Source organism: Vicugna pacos, chromosome 3 (genome assembly GCF_048564905.1).
Source record: "Vicugna pacos chromosome 3, VicPac4, whole genome shotgun sequence".
NCBI classification, from domain to species: domain Eukaryota; kingdom Metazoa; phylum Chordata; class Mammalia; order Artiodactyla; family Camelidae; genus Vicugna; species Vicugna pacos.
The window spans coordinates 9,162,398-9,187,232 of record NC_132989.1 but is presented as its reverse complement, the minus strand read 5'-3'; the positions used below and the strand labels follow the sequence as shown (position 1 = coordinate 9,187,232).

Below are 24,835 nucleotides of genomic sequence, written 5' to 3'. Positions count from 1 at the left end.
TGGGTGTGACCATCAAATCAGCAGATGAGAAGAGAATGGAGGGCGACATAAGACATTTTTACGGGGCAGGCCAGGATTTTTACACCATATTCCAATGCTGAGAACTCAGTCACATGGCCTCACAGAGCGGCAAGGGGGATGGGGAAATGCAGTCCCTGGCAGGGCAGCCGATCTCAGGGAAGCAGGAATCTCCAGTGGACATCCTGCAGTCTGCCAAAAAGCCCCTTCCCACCGCAGGCTTCTGGCCTTAAGCAAGTCTGAGTTTAGGAAATGTACAGGTAATTACATAGACCTTTGAGTTAACATCAATGTCTGTAACTAAGAGTGGTCAAAGGGCTTCTTAGGAACTGGAAAAAAGTCACAGGACACACCAAGGGACAAGAGGCTGAGACAGAGCGTTAACAGGAATGGTCAACAGGAAAAATAAAATTGCTGTTTTTTAACTCTATATGGTTTAACATGTTTACTTTTAACACGTTACAGTATTTTTTTAGATTCAGCAGATTTTTAAGTGAAATAAATCTAAAGATCGTAATTTCACATGTACACAGTTTGATATCCTTTATTATCTACCATTCTTAAAGCAAACAACAATTCTACTTTTCAAGGATGAAAGCTTGCTGTTACTGAGGATATCTTCAAAGTTTACGGCAACTCCAAACACAGGAATGTTCCACACAAGGGTAGTGAACACTCTTGCTTTTTAGGTGATGACTCTTAATGCTGGCATACTCATTTGCCTAAACCTGCCAAAAGCTGAAATTATTGCCTGTGACGTCTCATAACTGATAATGCTGGAGAGTCAAGCTGTTTGTATGACTTCTAGTTATATTTCTCTTAGTCATCTCTTAAGAGTGAATTAACTAATATATATGCTATTTACTGAAAGGAAAAAAAAAGCGAGAAGAAAAAGAAACATCCTTCATGGTCTTTCATTCATTTCATCAATTAGGACACACAAGGCAGCATCTTTCTCTATAATCTGGTCTCTCCTAGATCCTGAATTTTCTCTTTGTTGTTCATTCTGTCCAGTACAATTGTTGCTATCATCAGCATCCATTGGTTCAGATTTTACTCTCATCCCTGCTTCCGAATGGGGCAAGTCATCAGGCAAAGAAGCCAAGCAATTCTGAATCATCTCGATGACTCGTTCCAGATGCTTCTGAAACCTTTCGGCTGTTTCAAGGCGTTGACGTTTCTGTACCTCCATCATGACTCTCAAGGTCTCTCTTGCTTGGTGGGGTCGGTATTCATTTATGAGATGATGCACGTGTACAAAAAGCAGCTTAAGATCTTCTAGCTTCTCTTCTCGTTTTATACTCCCAGGGCTCCTTATCAAGATATCTAAGAGATCTAAGAAATTAATAAGGATAGACATATTGAGTTTTCTCAGTTCTTTCTTGTGATCAAACTGCATAGGATGAAGTCGTTCGATACCCTGACTTTCTAAAGGACGGATGATAAGATCGTCGCATTGGAACTGGTTGCCGAACATCATGTAACTGTCCTTTATTGGAGGAGGAGGCTTGGGAGCTAGGCCTTCCTGAATATTTTCATCTGTATACTCCTTGATGTACTGCATCGGAGGTGGCGGAAGGGCACTGACTTGCTGTGGCTCACCCATTGTGGAAGATCAAGAATCTAAAGAAATAGACCAAAGATTTAGAGCAGAGCTACAAAACAAACCTGTCACCTTGGTGACTACGGTTGATTGAATCCTCAGATGCAGAACTGCAAATATGAAGGAACTGCAGGCACGAAGGGCCAATTATAAGTTACACTCAGATTTCCAACTACACAGAGGGCAGGCACCCCTCACTTCCTAGCTGTTCAGGGGTCAACTGTATTTTCACCTAGAAAGGAAATCTTCTGGATTCCATACCCCTCACTAATTATGCTCCATTTCTCTACTCCTCTCTGCAGTCAAACTACACATGCTGTCACCCCATCTCATGTTACAATCACTTCTGTTTTATATTATAGATTGATCTCCTTATAACGCTAAGAAACTCTTTGACAAAATTAATATTGCTATATTCCAGACACCTCTCACCATTTAAGCTTATCTGATAAAATGATCCAATTCTATATCCTTTTTTCCTGTAATATACGCTACAATTTTTATAGGCACATTAACTTTTCCACATCTACTACAGAAATTTCAAACCCAAGTGCAATCTTCAACAGCTACAACCACCTCTATTAATCCATTTCCAACTTAGGTACATCACAAAATGAGAAGAATCCAAGTGCTCATTTAGACTGATCTTACTAGACTTTCAAGATATAACACATTGAAGATCAGAGATGACAAGTAACATACTAGAGGCAGTTTTATACTTGCAATTTGTGAGGTACAAAGGACAGCTGTGGGACAGCTCTGAGTTTCCACCAAGCCACAGCGGTGGACCAGGATGCTGCCGTGAGTCACTGAGGCAGTGGCCATGGGCACATCCTGAGTTACTGTAACTGCACCAGCCCACAACACAGTGCTCTACTAGCCTTCTGCATATCCACTTTTGTCACTATCCAGCCTCGCTTCAACCTCCCACCTCCCCAAAAACTGCTCATCAAGGTCATCCACAATCACCACAGCACTAAATCCAGCCGACATTTTTCTAAGATGATCTTCATCTCTCACCAGCATTTTCTTCCTTTTCAGCACATTCCTACTCCCTCAGCCTCTGCGATCCTACATTTGTTTTCCTCCTACCTCACTGGCCACTCCGTCTCCTTCAGTGCACCCCCTTCTCTACCCAAATTTTAATGGTGGCATCACTCAGAGGGCTGCCCTAATTTAGGGAATCACAAACTCAAATGCCAATGGGAAAACGCAGGCAACATGAAGAGTAACGCACCATGGGGCAGGGATCAGGGTGAACTGAGCCCACGCACGCACGCCAGATCTCAGCCCACAGCCTCTAGCATTCATGAGGGAATGAAGAGTCACTGTTCCTCAGTTTCCTGATTTTTCAAGATAGGACAAAATTTCAGATTTTTATGTGAAATCTCTCAATTTTAAAAAATACTGGTAATCAATTCCACTAAATGTCAAGGTCAAAAAGAACTTATCTGCAACAATCTTTGTGGCCTGCTGGCCACTAGTTTTAGACCTCTGTTTTATGTTCTCCCTTGGGTGATCTCAGTCAATTCCACAGCTCTGAATACCATTTCTGTCAGTGGTTCTCAATCAGGGGCAATTCTGCCCACCAGAAGACATATGGCAAGGTCTGGAGATGTTTTTTAGTTGTCACAGTCTGGGAGTGGGTGGCTCTACTGGCTTCTAATGAGTTGAGGCTGGGAATGCTGTAAACATACAAGGCACAGGACTGCTCTCCCACCACAAAAAATTAACCAGCCTCAAATGTCAATATATTGTGCAAAGTGGAGAAACCTGGTCTATGTTTATGACTCCTGACTTTTTTTTTTAATTGAAGTATAGCTGATTTACAATATTGTGTTAGTTTCCAGTGTATAGCAAAGTGATTCAGTTTTTTTTTTCAGATAGTATTCCATTATAGGTTACTACAAGATATTGAATATAATTCCCTGTACTATACAGTAAATTCTTGTTGCTTATCTATTTTATGTGTAGTAGTTTGTATGTGTTAATCCCATATTCCCATTTTGCCCCTCCCTCCCTCTCCCCTTTGGTAATTGTGAATTTGTTATCTACGTGCCTGTTTGTTTTGTATATAGATTCAATTGTATAGTTCTTGGATCCACATTTAAGTGATACCATACAGTATTTGTTTTTCTCTTGACTTGACTTTACATCCCAGTCCAGACTGCTTCTGGGCTCCTTCTGGATGTCTCATAGGGCATTTAAACTTAAAAAACAAAAAAAAAGGAGTTCTTTTATTCCATCTACTATACATACACACTCTAAACCACTTCCTCTCAGTTTGAATCTCCCCTGTCTCAGTAAAATGTCCCCATTATCCACCTAGCGTTTCAAGCCAGAAACATAAAGGTTATCTTAATCCTCCACTTTTATTGACCTCTTCTCCACACTATCACTGCCAAATTTATCAAGTCCTGTTGATTCCAAACCTTTACAATCTCAAATTCACCAGTTCTAACTAAGACACCATTCCCTCTTACCTGGAATACGACAGTCTCCCCAGGGATCTGTTTGTTTTCACTACTGTTCTTCTCCCTCATAACCTAGCAATATTGTCTTCTAGTATTCTTACACAATTCTTTACACCAACCTTTCCTGCCTTTGGGTCTTCCTATATGCTTTTCTTCCTGCTTCAAGCACCAGCTTAAAATCTCACCTCTAAAGACACAACTTTTCTTATTATTCATCAAAAGCAGATGCTGCCTCCCCTCCTTTATGCTTTGTGCTAGTATCTGATTTGTCCCCTCAACCAGACTGTAAGCTCCAAGAGGGGAAAGACTGTGACTACCACAGTTCTCACCATGTCCACAACTGTCCACGTAAGTTTCAAACATTTGTTGATGGCTCCATTCATTTTAAGAGGGCTCTAAATCAATGGGAATTTGGAAGCAGGTACAAACATCCTTAATGTGTATTCACTCCTTCAAATATTTACCATTTTTCTAATATGTAACAATGAGTATCCAGGCATGATGACTATGATGATAGATACCATGTGACTGCATATTACGTGCCAGACACGGTTCTACTTTTCTCATGGTTGTGAGAAATCTGAGAAAATAAAGGTTCTCTTTCCATTTTAGAGACCACTGTGGCTGAGAAAGCCTGCGCCACTTGCATGAAGTCACAGAGGAAAGAAAGAAGCCAGAGTCTAAAGATCTCAAACACTACACTATCTTTCAAGGATAAACAAGAAATACTGCATCCATCCTCATGTTGCACACAATCAAGGAAAACAGACAAGAAATAACTACACATTTTAAGGGTACTACAAAAGACCAACAGATCTGATTGCCAGAAATAAATCTAAAAATTCCATATAGAAAAATATATCAGAAGCAAAATTAAAAGACAACTCAATTGCATTCCTGGAAGAATGTTTGCAAGCTAACAAAGGGCAAATACTAGAAATTTTATTTTGATTTTTAAAAAACATATTTTCTGACTCCATCCCCATTAGAAAAGCACTACGACTTAAGAAATTTCCTGTCTTGTTCACAACTCTACCTCCAGCATTTCAAACAATGTCTAGAAGGTGCCAGAATCTCAATAAAGGTCCATTCAAGGAGGATTTTTGTTTGTTTGTTTTTTAATGGTGGTACTGGGGCTTGAACCCAGGACCTCATGCAGGCTAAGCATGAGCTCTCCCACTTAGCTATTATTACCCTCCCCCAGAATGAGTTTCTTAAAGAGCCTTGCATTTTAAAAAATTAACAGAAAAATAGGCAAAAGATGACAATGAAAACGCAAATGCTGGATAAAGGCAGGGAAACATTCAAATTACACACTGTTAAAAGTAAATTTTAAAAAGGACTTTTCATCTACCAGATTATCAAGATTTCAAACATTCCATCACTCAACAAATATTAGAAAATCTTCAGTGTGGCAGTCCCTAAATCAGAATGGTCACCCCAATTTTCGAAGCAGGCTCTTAGCTATTCCGACCCTGCAGGAAGCCTTCTAGGGTGGACAGCATCCACTCACCTTGGCTCTCAAAGAAGCCACCATCACAACCACCACATAACACACTCAGGCGGTAGCCTGGTAACACCAAGACAATACTAGGAATTATCATACACAACTTTTAGGAAAAGAAACAAATACATTTATTTGGAATTTAATGTGACAGACTCAAAAATTTAAATGCTGATATTCTTTGACCCCAAAATTCTGTTTCTAGAAATTTATCCTATAAAAATATTGGTACAAGTACACAACAATGTGTGTAAGTATGTTTAATGCAGCACTGTTTGAAAAGAACAGGAAAAGCTGGAAATAATCCATAACTTCATCAATTCCAGGGCTGGTGAAAATACATCCATATAATACAGCCATTAGGAAAAAAGGAGTTAAAGTGCACAGGACGGAGCGTTATAAACACTGTGCACGATTTCATTTATTTACAATACATTTACCACAGTTGCAAAGAGTTTCAAGGAACTTTTTTAAACTTTCAAACGTAAATTCAAACTCACAGAAAAGTTGTATGAATAGTACAAAGAATATTCCATGTTCTTTACCCAGATTCTCCAAATGTTAACATTTTCCCTCATTTGCCTTATTGGTCTCTCATCTTTTTATCCCCAAGTGCTTTAATGGGTATCCGCCAAACAAGAACGTTCTCTTATAACCACACAATTACCAAAAATCATAGAATCAGCATGATTTGGTACTTCTAAATAAATTTTAACCCAGGTTTCACCCTACTCAAGCCTTTTAAGATTAAAGTCCTGTTTTGTGTTTCTCAGCACCATGTGTATTCCTCTACTTAAGCTGTCATTTCCCGAAGGCCAACTAAGTGACAGGTACCACTGTTTTATAACCCCTCTTACTTAATCTTCATAACAATCCTATGAGTTAAGCACTATTATCAGTTTCATTTAAGAACAGAGGATTCCCAAGTCTCACCGGGGGGAAGTGTTTGCAACCAGATCAACAGGCTAGTAAATGGCACAGCAGGAATTCTGACCCTTGGTCCTTGTAACTGCGCAGTACAAGCTCTCCGAAATCAATGAACTATGAAGCGTCTATCAGTACAAAAGGGAACGGACATATTGCAGAAATCATGTTTATTTCTCTATCACTTCTCTAGACTGAATTTGTCAAAGACGAAGGAGGTTTTCAGTAAAACCAGCGCCAAGCATCTTTGCTGCTTACTAGACTCAAGATCGACCTTCTACTGTTTGTTCCGTTCTGCAGGATTTAATTTTAAAAAGAAAAGAAAAGAAAAAGAAACAAAGAAAGGAATTCCAGAGTCCCATCCCGAGACGTCTGACTCATCTCGTCTACTGTGAATGGGGCGTGGCATCTACCTCCTTCCCCGCCTCCCGTTAATTCACCTGACTTCAGGGCTGCTCCCCGAGGAGAAACAGCGGGGCTGCACATCCCACATGACAAAGTCCGGAGACGCCGAACGACTCGCCGAGGCCACACGGCTTAGCAACCCGACGGCGCGGGGCTGGAACAGAGGTCTCCCGACCTCCTGCGGGGCTCGGCTGCCCCACTCGGAGGAAGCCCCGAGCCGCCGCGCGGAGGGCACCTTCCGCCGGGCGGCCCACCTGGGGGCTCCGCGAGCGGCGAGGAGGCCGCGCTCTCTGAGGGACGCCGGGGAGGAAGGCGGGCGACAGCACTCGACGCCAGGCCCCCCCTTATTCCCAGCCCGCCCCGAGAAAGCCGCGGGGTCCGGAAAGAGAAATGCGAGCGGAACGGAGCCCCAAGCCGTCGCCGCCCACTCACCTCAGCTTAGGGGTTTTACACCGGTAGCCGCCTTCGCTGCCGCAGCCGAAATCTAACTTCCGGCCTCCACCTCCAGGAAGAAACCACTGATACTGTCCCTTGATTGGCTGAAAGAGCTGTCCTTTACTCGAGGCTCAAGTCCCGCCTCAGATTGATGGCTAGGTATTGCGCCTGCGCATATTCGCCTCCTTCTCCCCGCAGTTCGACGGTGGCCGTGGGGTTTGGAGTGGCGGAGGGTCTCTGTACTTTCCATCAATAAAAGTAGCAGCTGGTAGCTGCGTTCCTTTTTTTAAAATTAAAAAAAAAATTTTAACGGTTAAAATTAAGGCATCCATATGCCTTACATAAACGTTAGAAAATACAGAGAAGATGTTTTAAAAAAATGATATCGACTGTTAGCCACTGTAAAAATAACATTTAAAAAATCAGACTGGATTTTATATGCTGGTTATGTATTTTGTAATCTGGAAATATTTATGAACATGATTGGGAATCAGTAATATATTATTAGTTTGCATTACTTACCATCCATTCACTTTTATTTTTATTTAGGAATTGAGATTCTATTCTACTTCCAGGCGAAAAATTAACAAGTTTTTTTTTTTAAATCAAACTTAACGGTTTCTTTTGGAGGTTATTTTTATAAGAAGTATCACACATTTCTAAACTTGTGAGAATCTTACAAGAGTATGTTGCACATAAAAAGATAAGGTTGTTATTCTGATGAAAGCTCTCAACTTTACCTCTTTAATATAAGATTCTTTGATTTCGTTTTTTGAAACTTACTATTGGAGAGTTCCAAACATATACAAAAGTAGAGAGAACAGTGAATTCATCACCTGACTTTAACAATTATCTACCCATAGACATTGTTTCAGTCCAGCTTGCATTTTTAAAAGATAAGGACTCCTCTTCCCCCCCCCCCACATAACCACAGAACCATTGTCTCATTTAAAAATCAAATAATAAAATAATCAATTAATAATTATTTAATATCATCAGAATCAAGTCATATTTGGATACCAATTGTCTGAGGATCCAATAAAGTTCACCCCTGTGTGACTGGCTGGTGTATCTTCTAATCACCTTTTAATCTATAGGTTCCTTCCTCCATCTCAATTTCCCCCTGACATCAGTTTATTTCCTGAAGAAACCTCTTCACTTTTGAGCATACCCCAATCAGGCTTTTCTCCCTTCACTGAGACCGGTGTGACCTACGCTTTGACCTCCAATGGGCATGCTTAGTCCTCATTTTACTCTACTCTCAGCAGCATCCAGCCCATTTGATCATTTGAATTGTGCTGGGACTCAGTTCTCAGTTCTTACTAGGATGTCATCCAGGTCATAATATCCAGGTGATACCTAGGCTCTGGCAACACTCTCTCCTTTGACTCAGACCTCTTTATCCAACAGAATGGGAGGTAGCTACCTTATAGAAGGTGACCAGGGTAGCCTCTGCTAGGAGATAACTTGGGCGCTAAGACATGAGTGATAAGAAGGCATCAACTGTGCAAATATCTTGGAGACAGCAGATAAGGAGCCAGAGGCTGCCATGATCCTCCTAAGTTAGAGACAGGAAGGGAGACTGTGTGCTCCATGACTAATAAACAAAGGGAGGGTACAAGGAGATAAGGGGGCAGTAACAGGCAGGGTACATGGTAACTAGCATCTTACTGTTTTAAGAGCTTGGAATATGATAAAGAATATAATTTTTATCATTTGATCCTAAGTGGCAGACAGAAATATTCACACTTTTTTTCCATCCTGTTGATTTTTTTAAGGTTAGGTTTATTGAGGTATAATTTACATACAGTAAAATTAACTTCAAGTGAACAGTTCAATGAGTTTTGCTTAACACATGCTGTCCTATAACCACTACCACCAGAATTAAGACATAGAATGTTTGCATCATCCCCAAGCAATTCCTTTTGTGCCTCCTTAGTATTCAGTCCCCTCCTTCACTCCCAGCCCCTGGTAACCACAGATCTGATTTCTGTTCATATGCTTCTGCCTTTTCCAAAATATCATGTAAGTGGAATCTTGCAGTATATAGACTTTTGTGTCTGGCTTCTCTCACTTAGCATAAAACTGTTGAGGTCCATCAGTGTAAAACTGTTGAGGTCCATCAGTGTTGCTGCATGTATTAATAATCTGTTCCTTTCCACAGGGAAAGAGTATTGCATTGTGTGGATGTACCATAATTCATTTATTCATTCATCAGTTGATGGACATTTGGGTTATTCTCAGTCCTATGAACATTCACATACACATGGACATAGTGTTTTCATGTCTTCTTAGTAACCACACAGGAATGGATGGCAAGGCGTTACAGCAGTTACATGTTTAACTATATAAGAAAGTGTCAGGCAGTTTTCTAAGGAGACTGTCACTTTTCATTTCCACCAGCAAACTGGAAGAGTTGCAACTGCTCTCCATCCTCCTCTGCACTTGGTCTTTTCCTTTTTGAGACTCTAGTAGCTATATGGTGGTTTTAATTTGCATTTCCCTAGCATCGAGTATATTTTGTGTACTTATTTGCCATATATATGTTTTCTTTGGTGAACTGTGTGTTCAAATTTTTTGCATATTTTTAACTGGCTTGTTTGTTTTCTTACTATTGAGTTTTAAGAGCACACACACAAGACACACACACACACAGGATGAAAGTTCCTTGTCAGATATGTGTTTTGTTATTTATATTTATTTTCTCCCAATCTGTGGCTCATCTTTTCATTTTCTTAACAGTGTCTTTCAAAGAGCAGAAGTTTTTAGTTTCGATGAAGTCCTATTTATCAATTGTTTTATTTTATGGCTCATACTTTTTGTGTCCTATCCAATAAATCTTTGCCTAATGCAAGGTCATAAAGATTTTTTCCCCAGCATGTAGGAGTCCAAATGTTCCAGCACATTTAATCTACTGATTTTGTGGGTCTCACTCCCTTTTGTCATTGGTAGACAGGTTCATAAATAATAATCTCCGAACTCTTATTAGTCAGTTACACTGTGTCTCTGCTTATTAATAAGCCCAGGCAGAAAAATATGGAAGCAAATCAGATTGTTCATCTCCAGCTCCTGCTCTCTCCTGTCGTATGATGTTTATGAGCTCATATATATTGTTAAAACAAAGCGCTTTGGGTGAGTGTCATCGCAAATGCGTCATTCTCTGCAGTCTGCTATTTGGTTTCCACTCCTAATCATCACTTTCGCTGATGCTGTTGTTTCATGGTGCTAATGACCTTATCACTAAACAATCTCAACAACCCACTCGTGTGGGCTACAGATTGGTCAGGAGGATGTCCAGGTTGCTTGGCTTGCTACACCGCTCTGTAGCAGCAGGGGGCAGCAGTAACCCTGAGTTTACAGTTGTTTTGTAACAGATTCGTGTCCCACATACGAGGTCCCCCTGAGAAACGATGTCAGTTGTCTCTTGCAGGCTGAAGAACTTTAAAAGGATTTAGCATCCTACAGAAAGGCAGGTAAGCCCTTTTAAATTATCTGCTGTACCTGTTACTGTGATTAAAGTCTATATTTACTTTGTTACGTGGAATGTCATCAAAGAAAAGGTAGCTGGGCATTATCGTACTTGTTTTTGAATCATCACAAAATCTATTTTATTGGTTGCTTGATTTTTTTTCCACACACTCCCAAAAGGATCTGGGTTGTATCCAACCCTTTTAAAGTCCATCTCCAATGCGACCTTCTCCGGAAAGTTTCTTCAAGTTCACCCAAATAAAAATGACGTCTACACCCACTCGTAGCCTCTACTTTACACTTACAGCACTTCTGTACTTTAAGTTGTCATTATGCACCTGCTTTATTTCTGTGGCTATAGCTAAGTTCCTAACTTATCTGGGCATCAGATAAGCTCTGACAGCTCCCAGCACAGCCTCACACACAGCCAGTGCTGAATATATTTTTGTTGAAAGATGAGTATTGAACAAAAGCAAAAGAAAGAAGGAAAACGCCCTTTCCTGCATGGCAAGTGTGCACACATACACGCTGCCTGCTTTGGGTATCACTTCACATCAGGGCTGGGACCAAGGTAAGGTACGTGAGGCACTTGTCTCACATGCAAAATTGAGGAGGAGGAGGAAGAACTCAGTAATCAAGATAAATAATATTTTTATGCAATAGTTTAAAGGCAACAATTAAGGCAAAAAAAATGAGGGACAAAACATTACAATTAGAAATAAAGTGGGGGGAGGGTATAGTTCAAGTGGTAGAGCACACGTTTAGCATGCATGAGGTCCTGGGTTCAATCCCCAGTACTTCCTCTAAAAACAAATAAATAAATAAAACTAATTACCACCCCCCCGCTCAAAAAAAAAAAAAAAAAAAAAAGAAAGAAAGAAAGAAAGAAAAAAACACAAGTAAAGCCAGGATCTGCAGTTCACGTATGCTATTTAAAGAGAAGAGGCCCTTCCAGGGACCTTTGTCATTCAAAGACTGACATTATTTTCCTGAACACATGGAGGGAGGGGCGATATACTCTTAGACAGGTTTTTAAGAGTTTAATGATGCATTCATTTTCTAATGCATTTGTTCATTCATCCATTTTTTATTGCTCATCTGCTAAATGCCAGCTACTGTCCTAAGGGCTGCAGTGACAGTGGTCCAACCCATTGCAAGCCCAGACGCTGCTTCTCTGCGTTTATCTGAGAAAGCCTTGACCCACTTGGTTCCACCTGCTTCACTTCATCCAGAATGAACCTATCTTAGAACCTGGGGCCTCCAGAGGACAAGAGGCAGATCCCATGTGTTCTGATCCCTACGGACTCACGCGCTGCCTGCAGACTCCAGTCTTTGTGACGCGCACAGGATTTGGCTGTCTTCCTTCTGCATCTGCTTTCCCTTGTCTCCTTGTTATCTTCCTCCAGCTCTGACACTTGAGTCCCAATTTTGTCCTCCAGCGTGTGTTAACCTGCGCTGAGGAACCCTTCAATTCAGTCTGAGTGGAGCACAGTGGGGAAAGTTCTGGCCTGAGAGTCAAGAGACCAGAGTTTAGTGTGATGGGTAACCTTGGGCAAGCCATGTCTTGTCTGAGTGAAATGAGAATCTCAGGCAAAATCAGTAGCCTCTAAGTCGCCGAAGTGCTTTCCAGGTGTCCACTGAGGCCAAGGGGAGCCGATCTGATGGGGCTTTAGGCTGCTCAGCCTGCCCCAACTTTCATCCAGAGCACTTCCAACTTCATCTCTTTGTTTATTGGGTTATATTTAAGATTTATTTCATATAAAACATTTTTTAAAGGTCAAACTGTATCAAAAGTTTGGAAGCCACTGAATCATATGGTCTCATAAGTTTCCTTAAGCTTTGACATTGATCACGGCAATCAATGGGATATTTTCCCTCTTTTTCACACCCACATGTTCTAAAATGTCTAAAATAGACCCAGTTTTGCAATAAGGAAATGTACTTTATTTCCAAATATGTTTAAATTCAAAACCATACACAGTACATAATAGCCTTCCCAGCTATCACCAACTCTTTTCACAGGGTTGGTGGAGTCAGGACAGGGAACGACAGCACATGGCACTAACACAGTATCACAGGCTGTGTTTCCCAATAAGCAGATTTTGAGCTAGAGTTTTGTGACAAGGATGCTTTCAGGACCAGCACCTCTGGAAGGGAAGGGACAGAAGCAGGAGCGCACAGAGGGAGAAGTTGAGCCGCGATGCAGACCCCACAGGGAGCTCTTGAACTACAATGACCCTTTAGAGTGGGTCTGTGTTCGGCTACAACGTGGTCACACTCCACATCAGTCAGTTCTCCCTGTGCACCCTGGGAGGAGTAATGAAGCGGGTGAGGCGCCGAGGCAATTTCTAAACTCACTGCCAGCTGAAGGCCGTCTGTGGGCAGCACTCCCAGCAGCTGAGGCCACAAGTCCCCCATTGAAGGAATGTCCACCCCGTATGGATATTTCCAGTAGAAAGGTGTCTTCCAAAACATCCCCTCCAATCTCCTCATTTTATAGATTCTCCGGCGAAAGACAGGAAGTGACATAAAGTCACATATTAAGAATGCCTTAGCCAAATATTTATTTTCACAGAAACCACAGTGCCCTCCACAAGGTGCACATTTGGTCGAGCCATTCCCCTACTGAAGACATCTCAGTGGCTTTCCATCACTCTGAAGTCAGAAGTCAAAATCCCTCACGTGAACCTCAAAGCCTTTCCCAGCGCAGCCCCGGCTGTGTTCCCCAGCATCGCTCGCGTCAGGCTCACCCTGCCAGCCACGACACTGCCTTCGGTATTTTGAGGCATCTTTCTTTTGTCTGAAAGACTCCACTTGATTGTAACAATTCGGTGAATGACTTTCCTTTGCTATAGGCAAAAAAAAAATCTCTTTCTCATCTTTTGTGTGTACGTGTGAAGTTTGGGGTGCTGGTGAGTTAGTAATCAACCATCCACTGCCTCATTGCACTTGCAGCAGCAGAATTGCTACCATGGTAATGAATACTGTGTCCAAAACATTGGCCTTTATCTGATAAGGGGTATTGACTTGATGCCCTAATTGATATCTCCCTCTGGAGGAAGATGCTGTGGCTCTGAAATACGTAGGTATCTCTGCATGTGTCTCTTGATGAACTGTCAAGATAGAAAAGGAAATGCAGAGAAAGTGCCAGGCAGAGCACGTTGTGGTGGGCAAGTCCCCACCTCCACTTTATTTTGGTGGCATTTGTGTAAATTGTGGGTCTGCTCAGCTAACACCCTGAATAGTGGACAAACTAGGTTTGAGTTAAAGCAGCCTTGTAGGGTGTGGGAGTGGGAAAGTATAAAATAAAATAAGAAGGACAAAGGTAAAGTCAAGGTCTCCAGAATCATGAGGTGAAGCCGTTGGTAGCTAAAGTGACTCAGCCTCTGGCAAAGTGTAAATGTGGGGCTCTGAGTCAAAGGCATTGGAAAGAGTTTCCCTTCATCTCTCTCCTCTACACCATAATCTCTCACATTTCCAGAAGGCGTCCCCCAAACTGCTCTCAGGTCTTAGAGAACGTGCCCCTTGCTCTCCTTCTCCTTGGACCCACTTCTTCAAGAGTCAACTCCAAGGACATGTTGATCCTCAGAATCTATTGGTCTTCGTGTATCGGAAACCCCAAGGGGGAATTTTCCAGCCGCCCACCAGAGCAACTGAGAAGGGCTTCCCCTCATGCTCCCAAGCCACCACTCCTCCCAGAGCACACACCTTGTTTCTCACCTCCTCCACCTCTACCACATGCATTTGCTCTGCAAAGAAAGTCCCTAAGTTTTACTGGAAACCCAACTTCCGTCCTGGTAGACACTGTTGTCACAGAGGAGAATGAACAAAGAATTGCAAGACGAGGTGGTCGACTCCCAGACTCATACAAACGCCTCGTTCTCCAAATCATTTTTCTCAAATCCAACTTTGATTATTTGTTCTCAACGATTTAATGGTTTTCATAGACTCATGAAGTTTATTTACAAATTTCTTTAAATTGGAAAGACAATATTTCTTTTTTTATAATGCACATTTAAAAATATATCTCGTTTCTAGTGGAGTATGATTTTTATTTTTAGAATCACTTTCCATATGCGTGCATAATGTACATAGTTCATTAGTACACAGCATTTGGGATTCTTCTGTTATTTTCTAATGATATATCTAAACCTTTTCCATGTTCCTGGATACTAAATATTTATGTCACTTAGAATTTTTTTATACTTGTTGAAAGATCTCTTTCAGACTTAGATACTTTGCCATCTGTCTCTTTTGTGCTTGTATTAAAAGGAAAGCATAAGTGAAGTAAGTTCATTAAGGTATTTCTAAGGCAGTAACTGGCACCTGGCTGACAGCAATTTAAAAACCATCCTGATGTTAGAGATGTTAAGAAAAAATACATACAATAACAAATTCCCATGGAATTTGCTTAATAGAACAATCCCCATCCTGTTGAAGCTTTTCATGATGTACCTCCCAGCTCCCCTTGCCTCCTCTTCACCCTGCAGATATCCACTACCGTGGATCTTGTGTTTACCGTATCCTTGTTTTTCTCCGCACTTTTGGCAAATGTGTGCCCCCTACACATATCATTTGATCTTGTTTCTGAACTTTTCTACCAGTGAAACTGTAGTGTATGTTATTTTTCTGACTTGCTTTTATTATTCAACATGAGGTGAGACGCATCCATGCTAACATGGATGTACAGCTGCATCCGTCTTCACTGCTGTCCAACACACACCGTAGGTGTAGATTTATCATTTCTCCTGTTTGATGAACATCTCCAAGGTTTTGCTATTGCAAACTGTTTTACTATAAACCCTCTCTCAGTTGTCTCCCAGTAAGTGCATGTTGAGAGTTTCCCCAGAGTATATACCCAGGAGGAAGGAGAATTGTCAAGATTAGATCTGGGTGGGCAAACCTTTTCTGTAAAGTGCCAGAAAGTAAATGTTGTAGACTTTGCAGGCCATGTGATCTCTGACACAACTACGCAAATCTGTCATTTTAACGCGAAAGCAGCCTTAGACAATCTATAAGTGAATGGCTGTAGCTATGCCTCAATAAAACTTTATTTATAAAACCAAGTAGTGGGCAAGATTTGGCCCTCAGGTTGCCAATTCCTGACCTAGATGACAAACGTCGCTATTCTGATGGCTTACAAACGCTGCTCCCCTCACCCCCTCATTTCCTCCCCTGATTATTCTCAGTGGAAACGTGAGGCCTGCCTTCACTTAGTCTACGGGCTGGATTGAACGTCCATGCCCAGGGACCTGCAGGGAGAAGAGGAAGGGCATGGGGACATGGTGGTGGTGATGCTTCCCAGCCTGCAGGTGGTGACTTGCAGCCAAAGTCGTGGGGAAACCAACGGCAGAAAGGGGTTGAGGCAGGGCAGAGGGAACTAATACGGCTCTGCTGGGAATGGGTGGGAGGTGGGGTTCTGCTTGGCTGGAGGCTGGAGTCTCAGGCTGCGGCATAGCTCACATCACAGAAGCCACTGTGACGTCACTACCAGGTGAGGGGACACAGACACTCAAACAAAAGACAGCATTCCTTTTGGTGGTGCACAGTTTCCTTTATTAAAGAATGCTGGGATTGACTCTCGGGGGCCCCTGCCCTGAGGCCAGGTCTCCAGGCGGCTTCCTGCCCTACCTCCTGTTTAAGCAGATTTGGCTTCAATGATGATGGTCTTCGTCGTCTCAGATGTCACGGTGCCCCGGACCCCCAGATCCTGGCCGGCAGGGGCCTTCTCCACCTTGGCCTCTATGTTGCGCTTTTCTACCGTCTTAGCCACGATGTCTACCTCTCTGTCGTGGGCAGCGACCATGGTCTTTGAGCCAGGAATGACCCTGAAGCTCCTGAAGAAACGGCTGATCTTGCTGGATTTCTTGCTCAAAGTGCCTGAGCTGGTGGCGGACCTGCTCTTCCCCAGTTTGGGAGCCGCCCTGCCCTCCCTGACAGAGGCGCTGTGGCTGCCACTCCCACTCTTGGGAGGGCCGTGTCCTCTGCCCCTGGCGCTGCTGTGCCCTTTTTCTTTCTTGTCGTCTCTCGTGTCTCCACGGCCGGATAAGGACCGGTGGGAGGATGACTTCCTGATCGACTTGTCCCCTCCCTTCCGGTGATGACTTTCCCCTGCCCTGCGGTGATGGGAGCTTCTCCTGGACGAGGACCTGTCCTTCTTTTCCCTCCTTTCCTTTTTTTCCTTCTGGACATCAGCGCTGACGTGAGAGACCTTCTGGCTTCCATCCCGTTCACACATGTAACCTTCGCTCTGCAAGGTGGAGACCAGGGGGGCCGTGACCAGGCCTTCGGCCCTTCGTGCCGCGGGCGTGCCGGTGGTCGCTGTGCCGGCGAACACCACGCTCGTGCTGCTGTCTGGAGTGTCCGGCCCCGTGGAGGATGTGCTGGCAGCTCCCGCCAAGACCATGTTCGTACCCTCCAAGGATAGGCTGGCCGCCCCTGCAATGGCCTTGCCCGATCCGCCTTCCCTTGGACCTTTGGCCATGGCTCCTGCCAGGGCCGCGCTTGCCTGGCCGGTGCCCGCACTCTTGGTTGCTGCCAAGCTCACTGCGCCTCCTGAAGAGCCTCTTCCTACCCCTGCTACTGCCACTCCTCCCCCAGGGCTCGTCACTGTCCCCGCCACAGCCAGGCCTGTCGTTGTCCCTGCTGCTGCAATTCCGGCAGTTTTCGTGGCTGCAGCGGAGCCCTGGGGGGCGTGATGGATTCCCTCTCCCCCGATGTAAGCACAAGAAGTGTCTCCAGAGACATCACTAAGCTCGTGAGGCCCAACCCCATCCTGATCCCTCTGTCCGTGGAGCTCTGTGCTCTGTGCCAAGGGGAGGAGAAACGGGTAAGATAGTGGTGACAAAAAGTGAGATCAGAACGCTCTGCTTCTCTCCCATTCTGGAGCTGAGCAACTCAGGATCTTTTATATACATACATTCACACATATATATTTAATGGAGGAACTGGGGATTGAACCCAGGACCTCGTGGATGCTAAGCATGCACTCTACCACTAAGCTACACCCCGTCCCCTGACCAAGGGCTTATAATTAGAATATCCTTCATATCTTAAGCTCCCATTTGATGCAAGATCCCACCTATAGCACCCCTGTCAAAAGGTCACTGTTTTGCTTGGAACAATCCAAGGGCCAGGGAAAGCACCAATTCAATTCGTCATCATCATACGCTTTAATTTTACACACTTGTGCTCCTATCTCTGCAGGACAGATGTCTAGAAGTGGGATTGCTGGGTCAAGGGATGCACCTATTCTACACTTTGGTGACTGCCGAAACAAGCTGCATGTGCAGGTGTGCACATGGCACGTGGCAGTCCTGGGGAGACCGAATGAAGGACGTTCCACAACCGATGAGACTACCTGGGCTGGGGCATGTGTTCAAGAAGAGACTGGACCATCAGGATGCTGTAGAAGGGATGACAACCCTGGGAATGAGACCAGAGTAGATGATACCTAATGTCTTTATGAAATTCGGCCTTGGGGGACAATTTGGAGTAGCGCTTGGAACGTCTCCAACGTGGTTGGTCCCGTAGCGATGGCTTAGTTGGCCCTGACTCTTTTCAACCATAGAAGGCATTTCCCAGGTGAGCCTCAGGGAGCACCAAAGACTTTGAAGGACCAGCTTTGCGCTGCTCTTCCAAAGCACCCGGCCCCGTTTCCCTGAGTCTCTGTAGGTGCTTACCAGTAGGCTTTTGTCATCCTCTATCATGGTTGCATCTCCAGTTTGGAGCGTCGGGGTGCTGCTGGAACTGTCCGCTGGAGGTCTCAGGAGGTAGACAAGCTTTTCCCAGTAGCAGAAGAGGTCTTCCCGTGCATCTGAAGAGGGGCACAGCTGCAGGTAAAACGTACGGCCAGTGGCAAGCTTCAGGCGCAGCTGCTGTTTCTCGCGGTCGTGGATGGAGATCTTGACAAACTTCAAGGGAAGCAGCCTGGTGAGCTCTAGGGTCTTTAGGGGCTTGCGGCCTCTCCCCTTGATGGGCCGGACAAATCTGATGTGCTCTTCACAGACTTTCGTTGGCCGGGCCAGCAGCATGACGTCAGGGAGTGGGAGGATGGGGCTGGTGGATGCGATGCCCACAGTCACCATTCGGACGCGGTTGTGGACGTCAATCACCTCTCCTTTTTTGCTGATCTGGATGAAGTCGCTCTCAAACATGGGTGCATACTTGAAAATATCATACTCTCCTCCCCTGTACAGTTGTTGTTGCAGGTCCCCCATGGAGGTGTCGAACACGCCCATTGAACGGTAGCTGTTGGCCGTGTAATAAGGTAACAGACACTCACTGCTCACAGTTCTCTTCATTTCAGATAGCTCCACCAGCCACAAATCAAGTCGCCGAGAGAGAGAGGGAGTGAAGGCAACTGCCCATCTCCCTGCAGGGCTCTGCCTAAGTCACTTGGCACCACCACACTTATCCTCCACTGTCCTTTGTGAGCTGTCACCATCACATATCCCTTTGTCCAGCCCCTAAGCAGTCATCCCCTCGGGGCAGGGCCACCAGCCTCCCCCTCCAAACAAACCACCATTTCTATAAGGCTGACCCTGCCAGGCTGTTGGTGTGGCTAAGCTGGATAGTTGGGACGCACAACTTAGAAAACCATTCTGCCTTTGTAGATATCTGGGTTGTTTCCAGTTTTGCTGTGTTGTTATCAGTCTCTCTGCAATGATCATCTCCCTGCAAATATACTTTTGCTTCTGCTGAATGATGTCCTGGGGAGAAAATTCCTGGAAGTGGACTGAGTGCTTGCTAAGGACAGGGGCCTTGTTCTCTGTGCCCCCAGTGTGTAGCACAGTGCTGGCTGGAACTTAGAAGCAGTGCCACCGTCAGAACCAGAGTCCCATTTGTACAGTGGTTTCCAATATATGGAGAGTTTTCTCACCCATTTTTGCATTTCAAGGAGATTATTTTTTAAACCATTTTTTTGATTGAGTTATGGTCACTTTAAAATGTCGTGTCAATTTCCAGTGTAGAGCACAATTTTTCAGTTATACATGAACATACATATATTCATTGTCACATTTTTTTCTCTGTGAGCTACCATAAGATCTTGTTTATATTTCCCTGTGCTATACAGTATAATCTTGTTTATCTGTTCTACATATGCCTGTCAGTACCTACAAATTTTGAACTCCCAGTCTGTCCCTTCCCACCACTCCCCCTTGGCAAACACAAGTTTGTATTCTGTGTCTGTGAGTCTGTTTCTGTTTTATATACATATTTTTTTTTAAGATTCCACATAAGAGCGATCTCATACGGTATTTTTCTTTCTCTTTCTGGCTTACTTCACTTAGAATGACATTTCAAGGAGGCTAATTTTTAAAACCACAATTTTATGGTGAGGAACCAAGGCTCAGGATGCAAGGCTGGATTCCGTACTAGGTCTTCAACTCAGAGTCTTGGTCTCTGTCTCAAGCTGGCGGCTCACCATCATATTCTCACTCTGCACCAAATATGGAATTGTTCACGGTTAGCAATGTGCGTGGGGACCCCAGGAATTCGTTGAGGTCTTGAATCACCATAGGATTTCCCACATTGGTTTTCCTGCTGCTTCACTCTTGATGTCTACCTGATAAACCACTGATGTTTTGTTTCTTTGAAAAGCTCTTCAGAGAAATTATGGCAAAGACGTCTTTCTGGAGTTTTTGTTCTTTGCACAAGGTGATGAATCCAAATTCCCCCTCCCCCAGTTAGAAGACTATTATTGAAATAAAAATACATTCCCCCAAACTCAGTGATTACTATGTGAAGGTCTTGAAATAAACTTCATCCCCTAAATGGTCTTTTTTATATTTCCCAGTGCCTACTGCAGTACCTGGCACATTACAGCTTTTCAATAAATACAACCTTGCTTGCTGATGCTCCCTGAAATTCATCGTTCTAGTTGTTTAGTCAACAAAATTTATTGAGCAAACACTATTTTTTAGGAGCAGCTAGATAATGGAGATGCAAAGATCAAGGTCCCACCTCTGAAGAGCTAATTTTTTTTTTTTTTCTGGAGATGTTAAATGACTTCTCCAAAAAAAAGTATGAAGTGGTTTATATTCAATTGTAAGGAGATTATGGCTAAAAGTTAACATGATTAGGTTTTAAAATAAGAGGTTTCTATATTCTCAACCATCTATTCTTCCCATAAGTCCATTTCTGATGAATGATTAATGAGAGAAATCATAATTATATTATTAAGAACTTACTATAAGCCAGGCATTGTGCTAAACACTTTACCTTAAAATGTATACAATATAATCCCAAAACAGCCCTATAAAATGTAGCTACCACTATTATTCCTATTCTTTAGAGGAGGAAATCAAGGCTCAGAGAAGTTAAGCAACTGTATCAAGGTCACACAGCACCAGAAGCATATGGAAGTCCCCAAATAGGGCAATGGTTAAACTACACTACACTGGGACACACAAATAGAACACAAATTACAAGTACTGTTAATTACTGTTGATAATTAATACTATTAGGTGCCTTCTTTGTGCCAGGCTCTGTTCTAGGTGCTAGGAATGCAGCAGTGGACAAAACAAATATCCTTACTCTCATGGAGCTGGTATATAGACAGTAAATGAGTAAAACATACGGTATCTCCAATGCTCATAAGTGCTATGGAGAAAGGTAAAGTAAAAAAGTCAGATGGAAGTCTATGCAGGGGAGAGGGAGCTGGAGGTGGTAGTCAAGGAGCATCAAGGAAAAGTGACCTTTGAGCAAAGACCTTAAGGAGGTCAGGGAGGAAGCCATGCAGACATCTGGGGAGTAGCATCTCGGTCAGAAGGAATAGCAAGGGGCAAGATCCTGAGGTGGGAGTGTGCCTGGTGTGTTAAAGGAACACCAAAGGGGCTACAGTGACAAGAGTGGAGTGAATGAGTGTGGTAGGGGATGAGACCAAGAAGCATCGGTGGTGATGGTAGGGAAACAGATCACGTAGGATGGATCTTGTAGGGCACTGTGTGTCTTTAGCTCTGCTCTGAATGGGAGATGCTCTGATCTACATATATGGAGGACCATTCTGGCCACCATGTTGCAAAGAGATGGTCGAGTTGTGATGGGCACAGAGGTGGAGACGGGTAGCTCCCATGAGAGATGATGAGGCTAAGATGCCTGTGGTAGTAGTGCAAGTAGTGAGAAGTGATCACCTACCAGACATGTTTTGACTGAGGCAACTATTATGTATAGGGATGTTGGACAATTTTCAATAGATATTAGTAAGTGAAAAAAGCAAGTTGCAAAACAGCATATATGGTAAGCCATATTTTTTCTAATAAATTTTTAATGTGTGCGTGTGTGAAGAGATGTCAGGAAGCTGGTAGTAGGAGCAATCTTGGGCAACTTGTTGGCTGAGGGAAATGGTGGGATGGAGACTTAGCTTTCCAGGGCATTTTCTTTTATATCTTTCAGATTTTATTCCACTACATAAACTGCTTACACAAAAGTAAATAATACTTTAAGTTTATAGAGTTATAAAAATGTTCTGGCAGTAAAATTCTATTCTTAGAATACTCATTCATTCAAACCTTGATATGGAAAAGAGGTAAATAATTAGCTTCATTCAAATTTAACTCTCCCTGGCACAAAATTTTAGAATTTGAGAACCAAAACACAAAATATCATTCAAAATTCATTTTCTGATTTTTCTTAAAGACCTGAAAATTTATTCCCTCTTCCCAAAGTTGAAAAGTCTGATACATTCCTTATCCAAAAAATGGAGATCAGGACACACTTACTGATTGCCCACTACATGTCCACCATTATGCTAAGAGCGTTTAGGTTGACAAAATACAAGTTTCAAAACATTTTAAATGTGACTCTCACACAAACATACAATGAAAACATGTTGCAGATTTAATTAACTCATCCATGAGGGAATCAACGTGATGGCAGAGCTGGTTCAAGGAGAATTAGAGGAATAGGTCTTGGCACTGGAGAAAGGATGTTGGGCGAACATTGCCAGGTTAGATGCAGAACTGGTTAAATGGCTACAGGGCAATGACATTATAACCTTTCCGGTTATTTTTTCACTAAACAGAAGTCATTTGCATCTCTTCTGAATAAAAATCTCTAAGTTATTACGGAACTTCACAAAGCCTAGACTGTAATCAACAACAGATAGCCTTCCTGGGGTTCCGGAAGTGCTCCAAAATCACATTGTGATAGTCTCACAACTCTGTGAATATATGAAAAACCACCAAAGTGTACACTCGCGATGGGCGAATGTCTCGGTGTGGGAAGTGCATCTCAATAAAGCTGTTAAAAAAAACAGACAGCAATACTTCGGACTTGATTTATTAATCTAATCCCATTGTCTTCTTTCCTTCTCTTTGATAATCACATAATCCTCAGACAGGTACATGAACAATGCTTTAACACAACATTGAAAGTGTACGTTACATGCTTTATAATTTTTTCTACTTACAACTTTTTGGTAGTTGTTCTTAACAAGAACTATAGTGAAGCATGTATAAGTCACCACCAAAGAGATGGGGGACAATACAGGGGCACAACTAAATACATGAGAGCATAACCATAACATGCGTATATGGACCTAAGAACACTTACCTCGATACTGAAAACCAACAATGTTTTGTAAGAAGAAACCTCCAAAACTACAAGTCTAAGGATAGTTTTCCATATATTTGTATGTGACGTTCTGAGTATATATAGACGTGCAAGACTACAGACGGCTGAAGTCTGCACACTTACCATGGGAAGAGGTTTCAAGTCAATAACTTTTGCTCCCCATCTATCACTTGGAGAAGCGAGGCCAGCAGGCAGCTATATATAGCCTTTTCGATGAGTATGCCACCGGAGAGGGCACTGTCAGTGAGGCAGGATGTGAGGGTGGGGAGATTTCCATACTGTACGCAGCATGTCTCTGCTGGGTAAATCCCCCGGCCCAAAATACAATGCACAGTGCTTTTATGTCAACACTGCTAAACCGAGCTGGCGTGGGATGAGCTGCGGTTAGCCTTAGGCACCTAGGACTTCAGGAAGCCAGCCTGATTTCTGCCTTACTTCGGGCTGTCAGAAAGAGACCACAGTCACCTAGACTCTTTCCCTGAGAGCCAGTATGCAAATCAGTTTGCTTCCGCCTTAGGTTTACAAAGACGAGCTGGAGTACTTGAAAGAAGCCAGACGGGTGATCTAAATAATGTTATTTCTCAACACTACGATCCAACTACTGTCACCTCTCTTCCCCTCCTCCCCACTTTCTGCTCGCGGCTTGTTTCTGTCCTCAGCCATCTTTAGCCCCACTCAGAGCAGACTTCCGCCCTATTCTTCAGTCTTAGAATGATTTCTGTCTCTTGGCTTCCAATCTGCCTATATTTATAAGCCATGAGATGTTCCATCTCAATCTGTGTATTTATTTCTTTGATGTTATATTGAAGAAGCTTGCAATTAAATACACACACAAATATAAAACATTAAAGATAAAAGTAAAGATTAGGAACTGTATAGAGGTTGGGGGAGTAAATAATCCAGGAGCTTGGGTAAGATGGTTATTATGATTAAATATTAAATTTAACTCTGAAAAAAAATACTAGAAGAAAGTAAGATAGATGTTAACATGGATTTTCTCCGTGGGGTGAGACTAGAAGTGATTATTATTTTTGTCTATTTGATAGCTGGCTTTTTCCAGCAAGAATTTATTTATATACAAATTTTATATATTTTACAAGAATTTATATATATATATACAAATGTACAAAAAATATATATATGTAAGTACATATTTCAAAAAAAGAAAATGAGAAAGAAATATTTCAAAAAATTAGGTCTAAGCTTCCTGACCACCTTAGTTATCACTGTCTTCTACTAATCAAACCAACTATTTCTTGACAAAGGACATATTTTTTAAATTACTAACTGGAAAGTAAAAACTTCTCCCATAATTTTATATTTTTTAATAAATTAAAAAGCAAAACGTCCCTCCACTTTTCCAGTTTCATTTGCTAGATGTCTATTATGTACACTTTTTGACATTGCCCTATACAGTGTACACATATA

General features: G+C 42.8%; 2 protein-coding genes across 4 annotated transcripts in view; both read right to left on the bottom strand.

The window, feature by feature from the left end:
• Window positions 1–546: 546 nt before the first annotated feature.
• The window catches only part of MED7 (mediator complex subunit 7), a 50,986-nt gene continuing 26,697 nt past the window's right edge, over window positions 547–24,835 (bottom strand). Inside the window, exons 1-2 of one of the 3 annotated variants that reach the window (XM_006211883.3) lie at window positions 7,361–7,600; window positions 547–1,641 (exon numbers count right to left, since the gene is read on the bottom strand). In XM_006211883.3, coding sequence (XP_006211945.1) covers window positions 923–1,624 — 702 coding nt within the window. In that variant the 5' untranslated portion in view covers window positions 1,625–1,641; window positions 7,361–7,600 and the 3' untranslated portion in view covers window positions 547–922. The other 2 variants (XM_015245780.3, XM_072953962.1) reach the window with 2 other exon arrangements.
• On the bottom strand, window positions 16,365–19,225 carry GARIN3 (golgi associated RAB2 interactor family member 3). The gene is made up of 2 exons (XM_006211920.3): window positions 18,514–19,225; window positions 16,365–17,636 (listed from the first exon to the last, which is right to left on the bottom strand). The coding sequence occupies exons 1-2, from the start codon at window positions 19,132–19,134 to the stop codon at window positions 16,470–16,472; spliced, it is 1,788 nt and encodes a 595-aa protein (XP_006211982.1). The 5' UTR covers window positions 19,135–19,225; the 3' UTR covers window positions 16,365–16,469.